This window comes from Cervus elaphus, chromosome 14, assembly GCF_910594005.1.
Source record: "Cervus elaphus chromosome 14, mCerEla1.1, whole genome shotgun sequence".
Classification (NCBI taxonomy): domain Eukaryota; kingdom Metazoa; phylum Chordata; class Mammalia; order Artiodactyla; family Cervidae; genus Cervus; species Cervus elaphus.
The window spans coordinates 41,998,525-42,022,679 of record NC_057828.1 but is presented as its reverse complement, the minus strand read 5'-3'; the positions used below and the strand labels follow the sequence as shown (position 1 = coordinate 42,022,679).

General features: G+C 36.9%; 1 protein-coding gene across 11 annotated transcripts in view; it reads right to left on the bottom strand.

Annotated features, from left to right (window-relative positions):
* The window catches only part of DNM3 (dynamin 3), a 622,348-nt gene that overhangs the window by 82,033 nt on the left and 516,160 nt on the right, over positions 1–24,155 (bottom strand). For 7 of the 11 annotated variants that reach the window (XM_043924624.1, XM_043924629.1, XM_043924628.1 and 4 more), the window contains one exon: positions 17,691–17,702. The exons of the other annotated variants lie outside the window; for them this stretch is intronic. In XM_043924624.1, coding sequence (XP_043780559.1) covers positions 17,691–17,702 — 12 coding nt within the window. The remainder of the gene's footprint in view (positions 1–17,690; positions 17,703–24,155) is intronic. 11 annotated transcript variants of the gene reach the window in all.

The following is a 24,155-nucleotide window of genomic DNA, read 5'->3' as shown; positions in this document are numbered from 1 at the left end:
TTGCAACTAGTTGCTGAACAACCATCGACAGGAGAATGTTGGATCCCACCAAAAAAATATAGCCCATGTCCAAGGGCAAAGGAGAAGCCCCAACAAGATGGTAGGAGGAGCAGAGTTGCATTTAGAATCAAACCCCATACCTGCCAGAGATGCTTGGAAGGCTCAAATAAAACTTTGTGTGCACCAGGACCAGAGACCCCACAGAGACTGAGTCAGAGCTGCCTTTGTGGGTTTGAGTGTCTCCTGCGGAGGCACATCTCAGCAGTGTCCTGCTGTGGGGACAGCGGATCTGGGTGCAACAGACCTGGGTGGTGCAGCACGTGGCATAAGTCCTCTTAGAGGAGGTCGCCATGAGCCCCACCATAGAGCCACCAAGCAGACTACTCACAAATTGGAGAACAATTATACCAAAGAAGTTCTTGCACTGTTATGAAAGTTCTAGGACCCATAACAGACTTCACAACCTGGGGTATGGCAAAGGGACTTTATTTTCTTGGGCTCCAAAATCACTGCAGATGGTGACTGCAGCCATGAAATTAAAAGATATTTGCTCCTTGGAAGAAAAGCTATGACCAACCTAGACAGCATATTAAAAAGCAGAGACATTACTTTGCTGACAAAGGTCCATCTAGTCCAAGCTATGGTTTTTCCAGTAGAAATATATGGATGTGAGAGCTGGACCATAAAGAAAGCTAAGCGCTGAAGAATTGATGCTTTCGAACAGTGGTCTTGGAGAAGATTCTTGAGAGTCCCTTGAACTGCAAGGAGATCGAACCAGTCAATCCTAAAGGAAATCAGTCCTGAATATTCATTAGAAGGACTGATGTTGAATCTGAAACTTCAATACTTTGGCCACCTGATGTGAAGAACTGATTCATTAGAAAAGACCCTGATGCTGGGAAAGATTGAGGGCAGGAGGAGAAGGATGACCGAGGATGAGACAGTTGAATGGCATCACCAACTCGATGGATGAGTTTGAGCAAGCTCTGGGAGTTGGTGATGGACAGGGAGGCCTGGTGTGCTGCAGTCCATGGGGTTGCAAAGAGTTGGACATGACTGAGCGACTGAACTGAACTGATTATGTCTGAGCAGGTCAGATGGACCATGCTGAGAAACCCTAAGTTAAAGGCTGCTCCTAGTTCTGCTGCCTGTTTGACAAGTGGGTTCCCCATTAAATACTGATGTTACAAGATGATGATAAGTGTTTTTAAAAATGCGTGGGGAGTATTTGTTTGATTAAAGTAAGTTCAGGAATTACAGTCAAAGATATTTACATGTTTCTTTATTCCAAGACTCAACTTTTTTTTTTTAAAAAAAGCTAATATACTTTGTTTTTCATGAGAGAGATAAAGAATGTAAAGTAATCCAAACATTTTTTGATCATCAAAACACTTTCTTTTCCTTTAAATAGGCTGAACATACTTTGGGAAATACTGCTACATAGAAACCAGAATTGAAAGAGACACATGTACCCCAATGTTCATCACAGCACTGTTTACAGTAGCCAGGACATGGAAACAACCTAGATGCCCATCAGCAGACAAATGGATAAGAAAGATGTGGTACATATACACAGTGGAATATTACTCAGCCATTAAAAAGAATGCATTTGAATCAGTTCTAATGAGGTGGATGAAACTGGAGCCTATTATACAGAGTGAAGTAAGTCAGAAAGAAAAACACCAATACAGTATACTAACACATACATATGAAATTTAGAAAGATGGTAATGGTAACCCTGTATGCGAGACAGCAAGAGAGACACAGATGTATTGAACAGTCTTTTGGATTCTGTGGGAGAGGGCGAGGGTGGGATGATATGGGAGAATGGCATTGAAACATGTCAATTATCATATGTGAAATGAATCACCAGTCCAGGTTCGATGCATGATACAGGATGCTCAGGGCTGGTGCACTGGGATGACCCTGAGGGATGGGATGGGGAGGGAGGTGGGAGGGGGGTTCAGGATGGGGAACACATGTACACCCATGGCAGATTCAAGTCAATGTATGGCAAAACCAATAGAATGCTGTAAAGTAAAATAAATAAATAATTACAAAAAAAAAAAGAACTTTCATGTAAGAAAATATAAAAGGAGAGAACTACTTAAGGATAATCTATAACACCTAGATGGAGATGGTTTATAGTTGAACATATAAGAATACCTGGAGCAAAGATGTGGCTATGAGCAAATTCTGAAGGTATTTCTTCAAGCACTAGCTCAGCAACAGGTAGCCCAACTGATGCTTTTCAGGGAGTTAGCAAACAGTAAGCCTTCGGTAAATAGTAATATCAGAAAATCAGTACTGCAGGGAGAAATATCAATAATCTCAGATATGCAGATGACAACACCCTCAGCGTAGAAAATGAAGAGGAACTAAAGAGCCTCTTGATGAAGGTGAAAGAGGAGAGTGAAAAAGCTGGCTTAAAATGGAACATTCAAAAAACTAAGATCATGGCATCCAGCCCCATCACTTCATGGCAAATATATTGGGAAAAAAATGGAAACAGTAACAGAGTTTATTTTCTTGGGCTCCAAGATCACTGTGGATGGTGACTTCAGTCATTAAATGAAAAGATGCTTGCTCCTTGGAAGAAAAGCTATGACAAACCTAATAGCTTATTAAAAAGCAGAGACATCCCTTTGCCGACAAAGATCTGTATAATGGAAGCTATGGTTTTTCCAGCAGTCAGGTATGGATGTGAGAGTTGGACCATAAAGAAGGCTGAGTGCCGAAGAATTGATGCTTTCAACCTGTGGTGCTGAAGACACTTGAGAGTCCTTTGTACTATAAGGAGATCAAACCAGATAATTCGAAAGAAATCAATGAATACTCATTGGGAGGACTGATGTTGAAGTCGAAGCTTCAGTTCTTTGGCCACCTGCCTTAAAGAGCAGAGTTATTAGAAAAGACCCTGATGCTGGAAAAGACTGAAGGCAAGAGCAGAAGGGAGCACCAGAGGACGAGATGGTTAGATGGCATCCTTGATTCAATGGACATGAGTTTGAGCAAGCTCCAGGAGATGGTGAAAGACAGGGAAACCTGGTGTGCTACAGTCCATGGGGTCACAAAGAGTGCGACACAACTGAGTGACTGAACAACAGCAATCTCAGAAAAGGGGTAGTATTTGGAGAAAGAGGATGATATTGAGAGTCAGTGCAACCACTGGGTTCAGGGTCACAGCACCTTAACAAAGCTGAAAAGACCATGTGAGCACAAAAATCAATACTGAAGACAGCCAAGACCTTTTGAGAACTGACTTTGTTCCTGGTACTATTCTACATATATCCCAAATATTATTATCTCATTTGGTCATTGTGAGGTGGAGAATGTCACTGAGCTCCATTTAACAAATGAGAGAGGCTCTGAGTAAACTTACACAAAGTCACCCTGCTATTAAGTGGCAGAGCTGGATTTCGGCTCACACTGGAGCTTAAAACTCTGCATGTCTTTGTTCTTCTAATCAGGAGGGTCAATAAGTTTGCAGTTAAAGGAAAGTATTTGAGCAGATGGGATTTTTTTTTTTTTAAGGAAAAGAAGGATGATCAAACTGGCATGGATTAAATATGAAAGTAAAAGAAAATGATAATATTCATTGCAGGTTAGTCAGGTGAGTTGTTAGGAATGTGAATTACTCTAGCTTTGAGGAAAGTAATAAAAAATAACTATTCATTCTCTTCGACACCAATTCTACATCCACAAATCTACCCTAAGGAAAGAATCAGATATGAATATGAGGAATCATGCACTAAGATGTCTACTCTAAATTTACATACAATAATTAAAATTACATTGAAATTGAGTATGTGCATTAGAAAGTTTATGAACATTAAATTCAAAACTGAGTTTGATTTAAATCCTGACTCTTTCACTTATTAGACATGTGATCTTTGGCTAGTTAGCAAACTTGACTAAGCCTCATGATCTTCATCTCGAGAATGGAGAAGACAGTGTTTTCTTTACCGCAAGGATTCTCAGCAGCAGTACTACTGCCATCAGGGCTGTCCTGTGCCTTACAGGATGGTTAGCAGAAACCCTGGCTCTACCCACCAGATGCCAGTAGCGCCCCTCAGCCCTGCTGTGATGGTCACAACTGTCTCCAGACATCGCCAAAGGCCCCCAGCCTAGAGTCACTGTGCTACAGAATCGTGAGGACGAAATGAGCTAACTTAAAGATACGTATGGGTGCCACCTCACGCGAAGCGCTGACTCACTGGAAAAGACCTTGATGCTGGGAGGGATCGGGGGCAGGAGGAGAAGGGTACGACAGAGGATGAGATGGCTGGATGGCATCACCGACTCGATGGGCATGAGTTTGAGTAAACTCTGGGAGTTGGTGATGGACAGGGAGGCCTGGCGTGCTGCGATTCATGGGGTGGCAAAGAGTTGGACATGACTGAGCGACTGAACTGAACTGATGGGTGAAGGGAAAGAGGGAAATATACAGTTTTGAAATGGGAAACCAAGTAGAAGAAAGAAAAGTCTATACATCTGTAGACAAAGACATAGATATCTCTATCTATTAATATCCATACACCTATCTATGAAAAAGCCAGTAGGATAGAGAATCAAAATCCAAGATATGGAAATAACTGATAAAGCAAAGCCCTAAATGTAAATAGAAGAGATGATCTTGTCAAAAAGGAGGACCATCCTCTGACCTGGGAGTGCAAAAAGAATGGATGAAAAAATGAAACAATTCTGAGGGTTTTCCTTTTTATAGTAATGCTATGATTCCTATTTTGAGAAAAATTAAGATATAAAAAGTTCTTTTTCCCAGGGAACAAAATATGTTAATAGAACTAGGAATAAAGCACAATCAGATTTAACTGATACATACTGGAAAAAAAAACCTAAAATTTATTTCATTAGCATTTTATTATGCCTAGCCCTGAAGAATGAGGTGTGTAAATATCCTGGCAATGTAAAAATTTTAATGTACAAGGGAGAATTGGTTACAGTAATTTTAGGTGAATGAATCATGGTGACCAAGCTAATGGCTAGAAGTTTTGTAAGCTACTATGTCTCAGTGTCAATACCTTTCCTATCTAGACTTGCTTTCTCCTTCCACTGCATTTTCACCTACTTTTTAAAAAAATTCCTTTAATTGGCATATAATTGCTTTACAGTGTTGAACTAGTTTCTGCTATAGAACAAAGTGAATAAGCTATAGGTATAAATATATCCCCTCCCTCTTGGATCTCCCCCCGCCATCCCACCCATCTCGGTCCTCACAGTTCATCCACTTCTTCCCTCAAACCTATGTCTAAGGTCACAGTTTTATCACTTGTTTCTTCCATCATTTATATTCATTCATTGAATCGTTACACAAATATTTACTCACCACCTATTATGTCCCAAGTTCTAGGGGTATAGTAAGTTAACAAAACCTGAGAGAGGATCGTGTCTCCACAGAGTCTAAAGTACAGTTAAGAAGACAGATAATAAACAAATAATAAACCAATAACACATAGCAGAATATCACACAAATTAACCAATGTACAAAATGCCATTCTGCTAAGTTTGTGCCTAATGTTCTCTGTCTGATACTTTAAAATTTAAATACTGCTTTTTTACTATTTGGGAGGCCTTTCTATTTGTTAAGCAGTTGTAATAATGCACTGTTGTTGTTAAAGACCTATTCCTGGGCCACAACCACCATGCCATCTTATAGAATCCAAGTTGAAATTTAGATGTTTGCCACTTTCTGATGTGATATTTGCATTCTACAAATCCACAATTCCATAAATCTTATACTTCTGTAATTCCTCATAACTATAACCCTTCTCCACACTTCACATGAATTGGAAATATAAAATTGTTAATAGCCTTCATAAAACTTGGCTTCTATAACTGATTTCAGTAATTTTGTCACATTTTAAGAAAATCAAACCATCAAAATTATGCTTCAATGCTCGACAAACTCAGCCTTTATATGGGCTGAGCAAACTGATGTGGGTGGCTTTATCTTTGGGTCTTGAAGTCTTGGCCATCTTACAGTGACTTAAAAATAACTTTATTGGCAGACAATACATTCCATACCTTACTCAAAAAAAATTTCTGCTTTTGACAATCCATGAGTTGAATTGTTGGACCACATGGAAAGGAAAGAATAAGCTTAAGTTGGAACATTAGAAAAGTTTTTCTTGATAAAGGCTCAGGTTTTAACTGCATTTTACTGAGTCTCTTTTTAATGTCTCATTCTAATGCTCAAATATAGAAAGATTTTAACTTTTTTTCTGTTTTCATGGAATTCCAGTTTTGAAATAGGCTTTTAGTGGAAGCACATAAAAGCTTCCCAAATTTATAAAAATTGGGCTTTTCTTGTTTAATGAAAGACATATGTTCACAAAAAAGTGTTGGTGAAGGCGATTCTTTGTAACACTCACAGTTCTTGACCTTGAACCACTTGTCCAAGTATACAAGCCCAAATTTGAAAATCTTTACAGTATTGTCATACTTTTAAAGGCAATTAATCAATTCAAAGGGCAGGGAATATTTTTCAAATTAAGCAGATACTGCTGAAGCATGTAAACTGCTTGTATACCAGAATTTGTAATTAAACAGATTCCAGTTCTTTAACCAATTTTAGGTGAATTTGGCTTGATTAATGAAGGTCATAGGTACAAATCTTCATAGGCTAAATTGGGTATGAGAGGATCTTACATACTTATTTCAAGCCAAGTCAGAGTTTATCAACTTCAATACTATCAACACATGTGACTAACTCTTTATTGTGGAGTTGTTGTTTAGTCACTAAGTCATGTCTGACTCTTTGAGACCCCATGGACTGCAGCTGGCTATGGGATTTTCCAGACAAGAATACTAGAGTGGGTTGCCATTTCCTTCTCCAGGGGATCTTCCCAACCCAGGGACCAAACCTGTGTCTCCTTCACTGGCAGGCAGATTCTTTACCACTGAACCACCAAAGAAGTCCTCATTGTAGAGACTACCTTGTAAATAATAGGATATTGGCTTCCACACACTAAATTTAAGTAGTATCTCACCAGTCCAAACGTCTCCAGACATTGTTAAATGTCCCTAGGGCACAAAATCACCCCTAGTTGAGAATGACTGATCTAAGTGGAAATAATACTTATTTCCAATTTCTAACTTGAGGTAAAAATTACATTGATATAAAGATTTTGACAAGCTGATCCTTTTTTAAAAGTTCTATTTTATTCTTTGTATCAAATTGTTTTTTCCCCAATTCCTTGAAGTGTCACTAATTCTTCTCTTTGAAGCCATGACATAAAATGAGAAAATTTATGGAACTAATGGTGAATTATTTCAAAGAGGAAAATGAAAATGTCCAAATTAGATTCTTTCTTCAATTAAAAAGTGGTCAATAGTAATAATTTTTGCTGAAGAATGTGTGTTGTCATTTTGTCAAGTTGGTCTTTAGTGTTTCACTTTGTGCTATATCCCCAAATAACACTAGCCTTTTCTATTTTAGGATTGATTCTATTTGTTGGCATATAATGGAATATATCTTCTAAATTCTTATTTAAAAATATTCTTTTCATTTTAGAACTTTTACTTGATTCTGAATATTCCAATAACTAAGGGATGTGCATTCCTAATTCTGGACAAAGTAACATGTATCAAGTAAGGCAAACAAAATGCAAATACTTAAGAAAAAGAACACAATTTTAAGTTAAAATATGATAGTCCTTTTTACCATTTCTTAAAAAAATCAAGAGTCCTGAGTGACTTATTTTAGGTTTCGTTCTGAGATACTTGCCAAACTGCTCCGTCCACTCAGAACACTTAATTTTTAATGTGCAAGCGTATGGCTTCAACGTAGTAATTATTACCAACTGGGTTCACGCATATGCTCACTTGGCCTTCTTCTAGCTTCCTACCAACTGCCTCATACTCATCTGCTCAGTTTGCTTAAAAGTTAATGCTCACACCCTGACTTCCCCCCCATACATTTTCTGTATAAAATTTTTTCTTACTATATTTCTAAGTTTATAAGGTAATAATGAGTGCAATAGCAAACTAACACATAGCTAGCTAAAGAAGTTAAAAATAATTCTTTTCTTCAAACTCATTTCCTACACCTTTCTCTATGCTCTTATAAACATACATAAAAACGTGTATGTGTACATACACATATACATACACACACACAAATGTTCTTTCTCAGTCACTTTTATTGGTTTCTTCTAATTGTATTTCTAAGGAATACATAATTCTGTCTTCAGTTCTCTTCCTTTCATTTCTATACTTTCTCCTTAGGCGCCAAGATTTTAAATACAATATCTAACAACTTCCAAATCTCTGTCTAAAGACCTCTCCTCTGAACTTAGATTTACATATTTAACTGCCTAAAAGACATCTTCCTTTGGATGTTTAAACAGACATTCAAATATTTGGTTCTCCCCTCCAAGGTACCCAGTAAGACGGTACTTCCTGTCCATTTGTATTTAGGTGTAGCCACGTGGATTGCTTTGGACAATGAAAATGGAAATTACATGTCACATTCAGATAGAAACATTAACTGTCCTTGTGTGACTCTTCACTCACTTCCTCTGCCATTGGTGATGAGCAACAATCCTATCAGCTTGAGTCTTGAAGTGGGAATAGCAAGGAGCAAAGTCCCAGACAGTTGAGATGTATACACAGCATGAGCAAGAAACACATTTTGTAGTTTGAAGCCACCAGATTTTGGGGAGTATTTGTTGCAGCAGTAATAACTTAACCTATCCTGATAAACAGTGATATGTACTAGGATCCCAAATTTAACATGGTCAAAACAAAATGCCCCATTCCATTTTCTCTTTTCCTTATCTTACTCATCTTATTAAATGGCACTAACCCATACCCATCATCCAAGATCCAAAAATCTTTTTTATTTTACTCTTTCTCTCACTTTTCAGATCCAATCCATCAGTAAATCTTAAATGTATGGCTCTCCCACCAAAATATATCCTGAAACTAACTGCTTCTCACTATCACACTATTGTCCCTAGCCCAAGCTATCAGCATCTCTCCTTTGCACTGCCTCAGCAGGCCCTCCACTTCCCCTCTAAACACCACTTCTCTCTTTCATCTTTATTACTGTCGTATTGATTTCTAAGAAACTCTTTAATTTGGGTAAAAATAAGATATTAATTCTTTGCTTGCCATATGTGTTGCAAATGTCTTCTCAAATTTTAACTTTTTTTTTAAACTCTGTTTACTCTTTAGAGTCAGATTAAGTCACTGGCTTTCATTGTCATCAGCTTTAATCTCTCTGTGCTTAAATATGGTACAGAGAAATCAGATACTTTATACCTCTAAGCCTTTCAGTTCTTTTTCAAACTGGAGGTGTCTGGTAGGGAGCCAAGCAAACACAGAGTAAGCATTCAAAGGCCAACATGACTCTCTGAACTCTAAAGGATGATTTCCACCCCCCTTCAAGGGGAGATTTCTTAGTAGGGACTCTAATTCTGATCCTAGATCTTCAATTGTTGTCTGCCTTTTGATTTTCAGAATATACATTTTGTTACATAAATGAATGGATTCAAGGCAAATGAATCAACTTTTAAATTTAAATCTGGCAGAATTCTTTTCATTAGCCCAATATTTTGTTTTCATCTTTAAGCCTCAATTAGATTTTTTAAATAGCAGAAGATCAAAGATCAGAAATTAGGCCATGGAACAGTTCCCTGACAACCCTTAGACAATATACATTATTTGTACATTATGCACAACATAGTCATAGAGGGTGACAGGTACAAAACTGGAACTTAAGGAAGAATGATTGGTCCAGGAAGATAGGGAGGCTAGATACCTGGGAATCTGAGCATTTGAAACAAAGACATTATTGAGACTCAGGCAACAAGGTAAGGTTGCATTCAGAGCATTCAGAGACTCATAATATGGTTCTTTGACAATATGTAATTTGGGAGGAAAATAGCATATTTGCACAGGCAGGATAGAGGGAAAGGTATTAACAAAAATCTGTGTATTCATTAAAAAAATTAGAAACAAGATTATATTATTACGCTAAGTTTGTAGTCTCAGATGATTAATTTCCACTATTTATTTAATATTTCCTTTTATTTTTCTTTGAAGTTTAATCCATTTATGTATGATAATATATCTCTCCTTCTAAATATTATTTTCATCATTTTGTATTTTACTTTTTTCTCACCATCCTCCATTTAAGTATCTTCCTCTTTCATTTTACTATGTATTTTAAAATCTTTTTTTGAAAATCGCACAAAAGACAGTTATCAAGATAATAAGAAAATGACACTGGAATAAAATTTAAAATTGCCCATACAATCAACATTTTGGTGTATATCGTCTCAAAATTTCTATGTACAAATATTTACATATAAACACTATCCCCTACAAAATTTTAAAGCAAAAATGGCATTACACTATCCATGGTGTTGTTTTTTTTTCAGTTAATTTATCATGAAAATTTCCATTGCAATTGATATATTTATATCTTTATATATGTATATATACATATACATTTTTATATATGTAGATATAAATATATCTTTATTTTAAAGCATCTCATTGATGTACCATATTCTATTTAATCAATTATCTATGATGGATACTGATGCATTTTTTAAACATTAGTAATTATAAAAAATGTTTCCAAATAATTTTTGAACAAATATCTTTGGACAACTATCAAATTATTTGATAAAAATAAATTTTTAGAAGTGGAATGGTTTGGCCAAAATATTGGCACATAACCAAGGCATCTGATGCATGCCAAACTGGCCACACTGCAGCAAGGCTATGTGAATACTCAGCCACCTGTAACATATAAGAAGGACAGCTTCCTCATTACCACCTATCATGACCATCCTTTCTCATTTCTTGCGATCTGAAAGCTCAAAACTGATGTAGGGACAGTTATTTTAATTTACAATCCCTGTTGTGAATTGCTAGTGAATTGAATCCTTTTTTTCCATCTGGTGGTCAGTCTTTTTACTTTTTATTTTTTGGTTTTAAATGATTGATTGGCTGGGTTTTGTTACGTCTTAAATGAATTGAATAGAAACAATTCTATCCTGAGGACATTTAATACTTTGTATGTCATATATGCTGCAAATATTTTATGAATTTGTCATTTGCTTTTTAACTGTTTACTGTCTTTTAGACCATACAAAAGTATTAAATTTGCATGTAGTTTAAGGTCACATTTTTTTCACTATTTTCTAATTCATTAATTTTTACTTTAATCATTAATTTCTTTCCTTAGATTTTTTTGTTGCTCTCATCCAACCTCTTAAATTTATTTACTTCTATTTAAATAATAATTCTTTTAAAAGTTATTAATTTTTCTCTGGGTGTAACACTAGGTATATTTTATAGTATTTCCTGTATAGTATTTTTATTATTATTATATTTCAAATAGTCTCTAAATTAAGCATTGATTTTCATTTGGATCTATTTCTAGAGTGCATTTTTTTGATTCTAAGTAAACAGGTTTTCAAATTTAAAGTTTGCTCTGTATTTCTAGCTTTCTAAACCTTATTAGATATCTAATATTTATATATCTTTTAAATATTAGTATACACATATGTATCTTTTGAATTGCTCTTATTTCTAATACAAATCATTTCCTTTTTCAGTTTTGTTTTTGTCCAGGTGATCTGCTTAAAACAGGGAGAAGGATTTTAAACTCTCATAACTACAAATCTGTATGATTTCACTGCATGGTGTGATAACCACATTAAGTTAAACTACCAAAAGAAATAAATTTCTACTTTTTAATTTAAAATGCTTCTGTAAGGGGTTAAGTTTCAAAATAAAACTTATCACAATGAAACTTCTAAAATCATACTCGATGACAATGTGTTTTCAAAACAAAAACATAAAGAATCCCTTTAATTTTGGAGCAATGTTAAACCAATTCCTTTGAAAAGTATCATAGGGCATACTAAAAGAAGATGTCTAAAATACTATGAGAAAAATATATTAAAAAAAACTATGATGTAAAACATCATTATTCTCTTATTTCTCATTAATTAGAGATGAGTCATGTTTTATAAAAGAAAGAGAAAATAAAAATATAAAATTAGCACAAAAAAATCTTTCAGAGTTCCCTGTCTTATCACCCATTATGAGTTTTCTCAACAGCAGATTAATTCTTGCTCCCTTATAGAGTCTATGTGGCAAGGTTAATAAATTTGGGAATAAAATATAGATTCCACCTCCCTTATCAAAGTTTTTTGCCTTCACACGAACTGTCCTTTTTTCCCAACTGTTTAAGATTAAAGTTGGGGGTTCAAAAAGTAGGCATTTTTTGCAAGCTCTTTTAAGACCGATTTGCCAAAAGAGAACCAAAGATTTATTGGTGCTGCAGTGATTGAGACAGACAATTTTTACATGTACATAGTGCTAAAATAACACTTTGAGGCCAGTGAGTTTCCCTCCTTTCTCTTAACTTTAATGATATTCTCATTGGGTTATAAATAAATTAAGTGAACCAGGGGGGCTCTTCATAAATCCCAGGGAAATATATTTGCTTCTTCAAGAAAATCAAGGAAATAATATACATTATTCAAAGAAAATAAATAACCCAATAAAGCTGACTATACCTAAACTACTTAGGATGTTCTTTCAGGGGCTTCCCTGGTGGTCCCGTGATTAAGAATCTACCTGCCGATGCAGGGAACACAGGTTTGATTCCTGTCCTGGAATATCCCACATCTGTGAGGCAACTAAGCCCACGCACCACAACTCCTGAGCCCCCTCTCTAGAGCCCATGAGCCACAACAACACCCAGCACAACCAAAAGTAAATAAATAGTATAAAAAGACTGTTCTTTCAGTCATTTTAAATATTAGAGAGGAAATATATCTTCTGACAACGTACTGTCTGCTCCTTCATCTACCAAGATTATAACACACATCATTAATAAGACATTTCCAGGTTTCATGATGGATTTTCAGTTCCTACCTATACTCTCCCACACATGACCAAGAACCGGAATTTAGGAATTGAAGATTTGCACAAGAGGCAAAACAAATTAACATGGATTTACTATCTGTGTTTTTCAGTGTAATATATTTTGATGACATTTGACTTGGCACACTCTATTTTTGCAAATGATGACTAGAATCCAATGGCTGACCAAAATCAGCATGCTAGGTGATAACTACCTTTCCCACTAATGAGACTGCCAATGTCCACTTGTCTAGCTAAATGTGTTGGAAAATTACTAGACAAAGTATTTTTAAAATGTTAAAACAGGTGTTCAAATTGGATTTTCTTTCCTTTTTTTCTTAAATATCAAAGCCCTCTACTATGATAAAATTATTGCATTTAATGTAACTGTGCTGTGTTGTGCTAAGTTGTTTCAGTCGTGTCCGACTCTTTGTGACCCCATGGACTGCAGCCCGCCAGGCCCCCCGTCCATGGGATTCTCCAGGCAAGAATACTGGAGTGAGTTGCCATTTCCTCTAGAACTTAGTAAAAACTTATTTTTAACATGACATGTTTTTAACATGTTTTTGCATGTTTCAGTTCTATTTCTCCATTTCAAATCCTCCTTCTCTTCAATCAAGGCAGTCCATTTCATATTTCCACATGGAGGACATAAAAGAATCCTTTAGTTTAAGAAGACTGATGTTAACTAAGGTGCTAGTTAATTTCTCTTTTAAATATAATAAATGATTCATAAGAGAGGAGAGTAGCTGTAGTGTTTCTCTATAAGTTAAAATTTTTTGAAGTATTCATTTCTGAACATAGGATTCCTTTTAGTTTTCATTTATATTTATGTATCAACATAATTAAGAAATTTTGAGAGTTTTTATTTCAGTATTTTATTCTTTATATTTTAAGGGCTTTTTCTACCTTTAATTTGCCTAATTTAATATCAAAGATACTTAACCAAAACTCAAAGTAACAAAAAAAGAAAACTAAATGCTCATTAAATTCCTAGAAATGTCCACCAAGCAAGGGTATCAAGTTAATGAAAGAAATTAAACCTCTTCTATCTAGGACAAAACATGGAGATTACTTTTTACCTGAAGGCTCAGTTCTGAAAAGGATATTCTGATTTACATTTGTACTCAACAAACAAATGAACCAACCAAACAACAAAAAAATAGTCCAAACCTCCCTGTTACTATATTATATTTGTTCACATTCACCAAATTGATTCAGAGTCCTAGATTATGGTCTTGCTTTGGAAGACACTGACTTGGAATTCATGGTCTAGGGAAACCTCTCGAAGGAGGAGACAGACTCTACTTGAACAAATAAGAACATGACCATTGGTGTTTTGCCCCATAATGCATTTATAATATAAATCTCTGTGTCTCTTGTAGATGTTTTTTTCTGAGAGTTTAGAGAAGCAGCTTCCAAACTCTAAGTAAAGGAAATCAACCCTGAATGTTCATTGGAAGGGCTAATGCTGAAGCTCCAATACTTTGGCCACCTGATGCAAAAAGTCACCTCATTGAAAAAGACCCTGATGTTGTGAAAGACTAAGGGCAAGAGGAGAAGGGCATGTCAGAGGATGAGATGGTTGGATGGCATCACCAACTCTATGGACATGAGTTTGAGCAAACTCCAGGAGATAGTGAAGGACAGGGAAGCCTGGCGTGTTACAGTCCATGGGGTTGCAAAGAGTCAGACACAACTGAGTGACTGAACAACAACAACAAAGGTGGATGAAGCAGATCATTTTAGCTGGCATTGAGAAAATGAATAGTAGAATTGCTCCATACACCTTATAATATACGTGTATGTATGTATATGTGTGCATGTATGAAGGAAGATGAATCCATGCATCCTGCTCATCTAAAGAAACATTAATTGAGCAAGCTTCATTCTCTCTAGTATCTGGTTAGTATCATAAATAATGAAATGCTATTCACAAAATAAACAATTAGCCTTTGTGAGTCTGAAATCAGTCACCTTTTACAGCTGGCTCACGTATATGGCAGGCAACAAACAGGTGTGTTGCCTTTGGGACAATGCAGAACAAGCATTCTAGCATGAGAGGGAAAAAAGAATCTCATATTCTCCTTTGGAAGATTCCAGATCTATACTCTGGAGACAGCACAGTTGTATTCCAGTGTTGTCCATTTATACTGAAATTCTAAGCAAAAGGAAAATAGCATGCAGATGTGCCGTCTGTGATTTGAGAAGCCTCTTTTGTGCCAGAGTCCATGGTCAGTACAATGATCATATTTTAAAAGTATTAGCCTTATATTTTTTTCACAAACTATTATTTATTCATAACATAAGCAACCAAGAATTAAAGCATAAGGGCAATACACATCAGTCCCTCCGAAGTAGGTCATCAGTTAAAAATCAAAACGGTAAGTGTTTGCATCATTGGCACGCTTCAGCCAACACTCTAACTGGCACCCAAAGATCCCCCACAGCACTGTACCAAATGTTCGCAGTGCAGATGGGGGCTCCAGGCACTGGGAGACTCTGGAGGGCCTTCTGCATCATCCAAGAGTTAGCCTTAAGGAGCAGCAGCTTAGAACATCTGAGTTTTATCACTCATTGTATAATTATTTGAAAGAATCAGTAAATTCTATTAAACTGAGCATTTCATTACTTCGAAGAACAAATGAATGACTCCTGCTATGGAAAAGTGTTTTCTTTGGGGAATTTTAAAAATGCCTTTAAGTCATCAGTGAATCACTCATGACAGACGCAAATCATAAATGCTTCTTGATTGCTATATAACACAGGAAGCCCAGCCCAACACTCTGGGATGACCTAGAGGCGGGTATGGGGCTGGGTGAGAGGGAGGTTCAAGAGGGAGGGGATCGATCGATCTATCTGTCTATCTATCTATCTATATCTATCTATCTATCTATCGGCTTCCCTGGTGGCTCAGACGGTAAAGAATCTGCCTGCAGTGTTGGAGACCTGGATTCAATCCCCTGGGTTGGGAAGATCCCCTGGAGGAGGGTGTGGCAACCCACTCCAGTATTCTTGCCTGGACAGAATCCTCATGGACAGAGGAGCCTGGCAGGCTACAGTCCACGGGGTTGCAAAGAGTCGGACACGACTGAGCGACTAAGGACACAACATGTATGTATATATACACATATACTTATGGCTGATTCATGTTGTTGTGTGGCAGAAACCAACACAACTTTGTAAGGCAATTATCCTCCAATTAAAAAAAAAATGCTTCTTGAATGATCTAAGGGTTAGCACCTCCCTAAAATATCAGCAGCTGATTGCCTGATCCTCAGCATGCATAGGCTTGCTATTAGTGCACTCACATAACTCAGGCAATTTAAACAATTAAGAGATGCAGCACATGAAATTCTAGACAGCAAGTTAGTATAATGTGTGACTAGGACCAAAGAGAAACAAAATACAGCATATGGTGGTAGAACTAAAATTTTGTCCAAACGGTTTTTTCCCCAATAGTGACAATATTAGTTAGAAATATTATCCTTTACTTGTAGAAGAAATCTTTAATCAATTTTATAAGATACCTCTGTATTAAAAAGTAAACTTTTAGTGGGCTAAGTTCACCCGCCTGGGTCCTTCACAAATGCCTATCTTGTGATTTTATAATATTATTTTTAACTTCATTAAATATTATTAGTTGGGTCATAAGCAATTATAGCAAGATATAAATTTATAAAGTGACACATTTTCAATACCAACTCTATCAACTTATTCCATAATAGCACATTCCATCAAATTAAACTGCAAGATTTCCCACATTTGTTTTAAATTCTATATGTATGGCTTATGAATAGCGATTTTGATGAATTCCAGCTGGCTTAAATATGCAGGCAGACCCTTATAAAACAGATTCTTTTCAATTCTTATTGTATTCAATGAGGCCTATTTTAAGTGGGCCACCTGGTAGGATAAAGAGCTAATAATTCTCCATCGGAAAAAAAATATGAAAAACAAATCGCCCTGCTAAACTTAAGACCATCTTCACTAACTACATTACTCTTACATACCTAATATAAGTGAGAAATAGTTCTAATCTTCTGGAAAAGTTAAATTAAAATTTTAACAAGCAAGTCACCCTATGAACTACTAAATTACTCATTTATCTATTACAACAACAACATTAAAATAGTTTCCACCATGTGTGTATGTTGCCTGGTTTCACAAATCATACACATTTCAGTCTCCCCCTCCACTCCCCACACCCTCCGGTCTCCATCCAGCTGGAATACATCAAGCGCGCAGAAGCCAAGGCAAATGTTGACCCCACCCTCCTCCATCCATTTTAAGGCACCTTCAAAGCCAGAGCACTGATCTAGTTCGGTTTCACCAACAAAGCCAGCCATCCTGCTATTTAAGACTTCAGTTTGGGGTTTTTATAACTGCACATTAACATGAGAGCTTTGATTTTTGGTCAAAAACGTCAGCTGCACTGAGTTTCATCAGACGGTCGTACCCTTTCTGCAGAAGAGTGCTCATTATTAAACCATCATCTTTGCTCTCAGTGTTGCCCTCTTTCCTTCTAAAAACAACCTCTCTGAACTGTCCAATAACCAGCCCTGAGGAACGTAATATTTCCTTTCCAAAAGGTCAAAAATGAACCGCCACGATGGTAGTCCAAGCTCTGTTCTCTCTGACATTTGCACACCCTCTATCATTTGTGTACTGTCACAGACAGTCATTTCAAAGCACAGAAACACTCTCACCAAGGGCACATGCAGGAGGGGAGTGGGGACTGAAGAGACAGAGGAGCTGCAGGAGGACAAAGAACTTACTTTGTTGTTCCCCTGTGCATGTAGCCGCAAGGAAAAAAAAAAAAAGAAATATGTTAAACAAATTTAATTTATCATGAGGTTTTTCATGCTAGATCAAAATCAAAATAAGTAACTCTTCATTGACATCCCATTCATACATACAGCACCCAAAACTCGGACGAGTCAAAGATTCTACTTACATTAAGGGAAGTCATACATTTATAACACTAGAAAATTATGACAGAGATTTCCCCCTTTCTTTCTACTTGAAATACTTGAAGTACCGGGAACCTGGCCAAAAAGCATTGGTTTGAATTGGTAATAAGTGAACTGTTAGCATGAAAGGCAAAGTATTTAGTATGTCGGCTTGCCCTTTCCTGACAGCCCCTCCTCCAACATGCCAAGCAGTGGAAAATTTCATCAGCCAATGCATTTTTAAACAAACACTGCATCCTTGGTTTCAAAGAAGGTGGGGGAAGAAAAAAAAGAAAAAGAGCAGAGGAAAGGAGTGAGTGATTCTGGGGAGACAGGGCAAGCAGACCACGTTACAACCTCCATCTGTACCATTCCTTTATTTCATAAATTACGAGTTTGGTCTTGGGCTGGCATGAGAAGTGAAAACTGTATAGTGGGGAGGAAGCCAAAATAAACACTGGTCCACATTCAAGAAAATGGGTCTGGAAAGGTTAGTCACAAAAATGTAGTCGTTTCTAAAAGGGACGTTCTGGATAGAGACACAGAGAGCAGCCAGCAACAGGCAGCAGGCAAATGGCTGTCTTGTTTCAAACTGGAGCGGCGGGAGTATGATTTATATCAAACAATTTAACCCACATATGGCTTAAAAAAATAAAACGGTGATTCATTACTCCCAGGGCAGCCTGAGTCCTCGCAAGGTCAGATCCTGTGGGGGAGACGTGATGCGATATGGGCAGGGAACAGATCTGAACTCTCCTCACAAGGGGCCCAGGAAGAATGTCTCTCTCCACTGAGATGCAGAGTGGAAGAGAGCTGTGAGTGGAGTGTGTGCCTGTGTGGAGAAGCCTGAGCACAGGGTGTGGAGTAACAGGCTGGGCTGGAGATCTGGCGTTTAGTTTTAAGAGAGGATGTGTGTGGGGAAGTAATACATACAAAAGTTTTCTGGAGAGCAGTAAGGGAATGATTGCAGGAGAGTGTATTTTCTGGAAAACAATGCCAGCTGGTGACTCTGGGCCGGCGGGGGAGGGGGTGGGGTGGGCGGGGAGGAGGATGTCTAATTCAAGGACCATCGAGGCCATCAAATTGAATAAAAATGTAAATTTAAAGACACTGATAAAACAGCATAGAGAAGATTCCTGACATTGTGAGTGGCCATGATATAACCATTAACATCCCTGGCTTATATGAGACATAAAAAATGGTACCAGAATGAATGAAATCAGGGGAAAAGGAGTCTTTTGTAAAGACTATGCCAATGGTTCAATAAGACAATAAAGATCCCCAGAGAGAACTTTATCAGGAATAGAATACTATTTTAGAGAATAATGGGACTTTGGTTCTCCAAAGAAGTGCAGTAGTGCTGAAAATACCTCAAACAGATGGGGTTTATTGCATTCCAGAGCAGTGCAGCTTTTGATCTACCAAATAAGTTTCAGGAGTTCAACCAAGTATTTTTGCACATTAGGGAATGGCTGGCTTCCCTGCTCGGTGGCAGATGGTTCTGTTTGTAGTGGCAACAGTGATGTCACCGAGTAGGGGGCCTTAATCCTTAAATACGAGAAACATACAAGTGAAAGACGTGGTGTGGCTTTGCCATTTCTTATTTCCTTCAATCATTTCCCCAGTTGTCTATTCTGAGAGAGGCATAGCAGTCATGACTGGTGAACTGTAAATTCTCTATAATTCCTCCACTACTCTGTATGGCAGCATTTATATTTAGAAAGTCCCTTCATTGAAAAAAAACTATTGGTCATGGAGCTGCTCTAATTTCTGTGGGAAGCACTGTTGAATAAGCTAAGAATAAAGTTATGTGGAGTGGGACGAATATGGGCGTTTTCTATCTTGTACACAAGACTGCTGAGTAAATACATGGGAGTGGTCATCACCATATTAATAAATACTTACAGGGCTCTGTGTCCATTCCTCTCCTCCCCCTAGAGTGAAACAGATACCTTCTCCCTGATTTGTTATTTGCCACAGAGAAAGATTTGGTTGTAAAGTCTATCCAAAAGGACTTTCTCATATCCTTAAGAGAGTGCATTATGGGATGGTTTCAACCTCCAAGGCAGTCCTTAAAAGCATGAATTATGACTGGGAGAGTCCTGACTTCAGAGGTATAGTGAAGTTCCAGGGTGCTGCTGTTTCTACTGTCTAGATGGTATATGATTTCTTAAGAGATGAAAAATGACAGTTGCTCTGTGACAACCTAGGAGGGTGGGATGGGGTGAGAGGTGGGAGGAAGGTTCAAGAGGGAGGGTCATATACCTCTGGCTGATTCATGCTTATGTATAGCAGAAACCAACACAATATTGTAAAACAATTGGCCTCCAATTAAAAATTAAGTTAAAAAAGAAATCATCTACTAGACAGGAGGACCATCTGTCTATATAGCTAAAAAAAATAACTCTTGTAAAAACTTCTGAGGTGTGTGTCTTAACAGATACACAAAACTGAATTTGTACCACATCTGTTTCTAGGCTACGCAGAGATTTGCAGCTGCACCTTTCAGACGGCCAGAATCTGAGGGGAGGAGGTTCGTGGACTCTCATTTCCCTGACAGCTTCTATGGCTCACTCCTGACTAAATGATGGAGACTTTGAGACCAATCTGTCCACAGGGCAGCATAATCTCAAGGCTCTCCTAAACAGTTTGGTATCCTCAGCCAACAATTGGGGAGATTCTCCCCAAATCTCACTGATAGTTTGCAAAGAAAAGGGAACTACAAATCTGAGTACAGCTTCACGGACACATTAATGATAGTCAACATCAATATTAAAGTCTACATGGCACTGAGTACTTTCTTCCAGGTGAAGGCACCAAGCTGGATGTGGTGTGCAATAGTATTCATTTAATCCTACAAAATCATTACGAGGAAGAAATTATTATTTTGAGTTTAAAAAGAAATAAAAAACCAGAGAGTGAAATAAGTTGCCTAAGCCACATGGCACATAAGTGGAAGGGTAGGGGTTCCAACACAAGTGGATTTGACTTCAAGCCTACCTAACTTCAATGCACAGAAGAATCTGGAATTTCTTCATGTTTATATATAAAGTCATAATGTGAGCTGACAAAACTGTGCCAGGAAAATCAGCCATTTGTTATATGACATTCTTTAGGTATTTAATTAAATTCACACTTATTTCTATTTACACTTAGAGGAAAAATTTATGTACATGGATCACAATATTATTAAAGTTTTAAAATTATGAAATTGTGACCTGTAGCTATTGATACACACACACACACACACACACACACACTTTTTGATGCTGCTTAATCTTGATGGGGAAATGGTGCAGAACAAGAAAGGGAATAAAGTGTTGGATAGAGAGGTTAGTCATAATCTTAGCAGAGGAACTCATTTTCAGGGGGACTCATTTTCAGTCCCTACTCCTGTTTTAACTTTCCCCAAATCTTTGAGGGAATATCTCATCAGTAAAAAACAAAAACAAAAAGCTATTAATCCCTTTAGAAACAACTTCACTTTGAAACTATGTAAATTCCTATGTACTTAATTAATTTCATACTTATATATTTCATACTGAGTATAATTTCAATTTAGTGGCCAAAGGAAATAGAAATAAAAAATAAAATTCTGTTAAATTCAAATTCAGGTTTAAATATATTTTAAAAATATTCTTGCTGCTCAGAAAGCTCAGGTGATGGTAGAATGCCAGAGTTCTGGGTCAGAGATATTATGTCTACATTCACAGAGTAAGTCAGTGGCATAGTGGGAAAGTAAACTCAGGACTCATTTCCATTTTAGGGTCACATACCACGATGCTCAGATAAGAAGTCTGCATTTAGCTTTAGGTCCAGAAAGTTTAAGAGACCGGAAAGTAATTAGAAAATGAACATGGTAAAATAGAATATATCAATGATTAGAAAACAGAAGGTAATTAGAAAACGTACATGGGAATATAGTTGGGCTGTTGTGCTTTATATAGATAACCACCAGTTTTTTATTCACATTGTACAGTAGCTATTTATTTGCATCTCTCTCTTCCACTAGACTTGGAACTCCTATAAAGTAAGAACTGCCTCCTTTTTCTTAATCTTTGAATCTTCAGAGTCCACATAACAGTGATGGATGAAGGGAAGGAAGGAAGTGGGAGAAGATGGAAGGAAAGGAAAGAAAGAAGAAAAATTTGTAGAAAACCCCAAGAGAAATGACCTAAAAGCCAGAAGGAAGAGAGTAGCAGAATATTATGAGTGACATAAAAAACATTTCACCATGTGGACATGATGGAAAAAGATATGATGAGGAAACGCTTGTTATAAAAAAGTATTCAACCTTAGTTTGGACAAAAAAAATTATTCTAAACATCAGTTCATCCAGATTTGCGTGATGGATATTTATCTAAATGAATCCAAACTTATACAATTTAGAAAAATGACCTATGTAGAATTTTTTCCAGTTAGAATAGAGATGTCTCATGTAAAAAGCAAAATTTTTTTGATCTTGACTCATATATATGTATGACACATGAACGTTTCATTATAAGGGTAGGGGTTGACTGGTGTGCTGTTGACTTAATGGTTTAGTGATACAAAAACAGAAACATCAGAAATTCTAAAAATTTACTTAGAAAGAGCCATGTGTTATTAGGTTACTCTGACTTGTCAGATTTTTCTAAATTAAGAATAGTTGTACCTAGAAGTATCACTTCCCCCAAACCTAAGATTGCTCTAAAATGCAATGTTTAGATAAGTACCCTACTTAGATTGCTTTCACTAGTTAGCTGCCACTGAAACATCTGAAAGTCAAGCAACTGTGTAGTATAACCTGCAGAACTACATGGTGCAGAAGAAATGCAAATATTGTTTGTGATGAAAGCTGAGAAAAGCAATGTTCATGGCATACTGCCAAGTTTAATTTCCTGTCATGTCTTTGGCATGTGGTAAAAAGCCCCTTTGTCTCGACTTTCCAAGCAATAGTAGCAAATGTATGTTAATCAGCAAATAAAAATGATGTAAAAGAATCAAAACAGTTTGTGTAGGACAATTCTAGATTTGCTTAAAATTTAGCATTCTAAGAAAAAATAGCAAATATTTTATTGAGTATCTCCTTTTGTGTAGAGCTATGAATAAATGAAATTTCAGGTTTGTAAAAACAGTTCACAGAGGGAAGGGTAATTTTGCTTTCCCAAGACAGTATTTCCCTCACAAGAGAGGCATTGCATAATTGTTTTTAATAGCAAACTTGTCAAGTACATTTAAAATAAATTTAGTTGACAAAATCATGACCTAAGAAAACATTTTCACAAACATTACAGTTTCTTGGAAGGAAGACACACACACACACATATACACATGCAGACATTTTATATAACCAAGCACATTTAGAAGACAAAAAATATCATAAAGTCTTCACAATCACACTGGGACTATATTATAAATATCCACAATATTTTAACTCTCTTGTACTTACTTACATAAGTAATCTACAATGAAAATAATAATCATCATCATAAATAAAAATGGAGTGCTAACTTATGTTTACCCTGTCCAGTGCTTTCCCTACATTATCTCACTTAACCCTGTCAACGATGCCGCAGATGATTCTTGTTACCCCATTTTAGACACTGGAATCTTGAAAAATAAAAGGGCTATACAAGCTTGTAGGTGAGCATCAGAAATTTCAGTTTACACAGTTTGATGCTAAAGCCTGTGCTTTAATCCCACATGCTGAGCTGCTTCTCATAACACTCAGCCATAGCAACCTTATAAAAATGTAAATCTTATCATGTCACTAACTGGCTTGAAACCCTCCAATGGCTTCCCATCTCACCTAGAATAGAGCACAAATGCTTGTCACTTCCTTCAAGGCCTATGTAATCTTGCCACTGACCACTTCTGGAAATTATCAAGTGCCTTCACTTGTCCAGACACACTGTAACTCTTTGGTGCTCTAAGACATTGAGCTGGCTTTGTACTTGCTAGCCCTCTGCCCTGAGCACTCCCCATCAGACACTCACATCATTTACTTTCCCACTTCTTTCAGGAGCCTACTCCAATCAAGGGGGCTTTCCCTAATTACCTTTACTAAAATAAAACTCACTTGATCTTCATTCTCACAGTCTGTCCCTTTAATTTTTTACAGAACTTATCATTCTAACAAATAACAGTTTACAGTTACACAGTTATTCATCCACTCTAATGTCTGTTCCTTGAGGGGCAGGACCTCACTGTTCACTTCAGCATCACTAGTGTCCAGAAAGATAGCTGGCGAAAAGCACAGGCTCAGCAGGCTTTTGCAGAATGAATGAATAAAACATTAAGTATATGTGC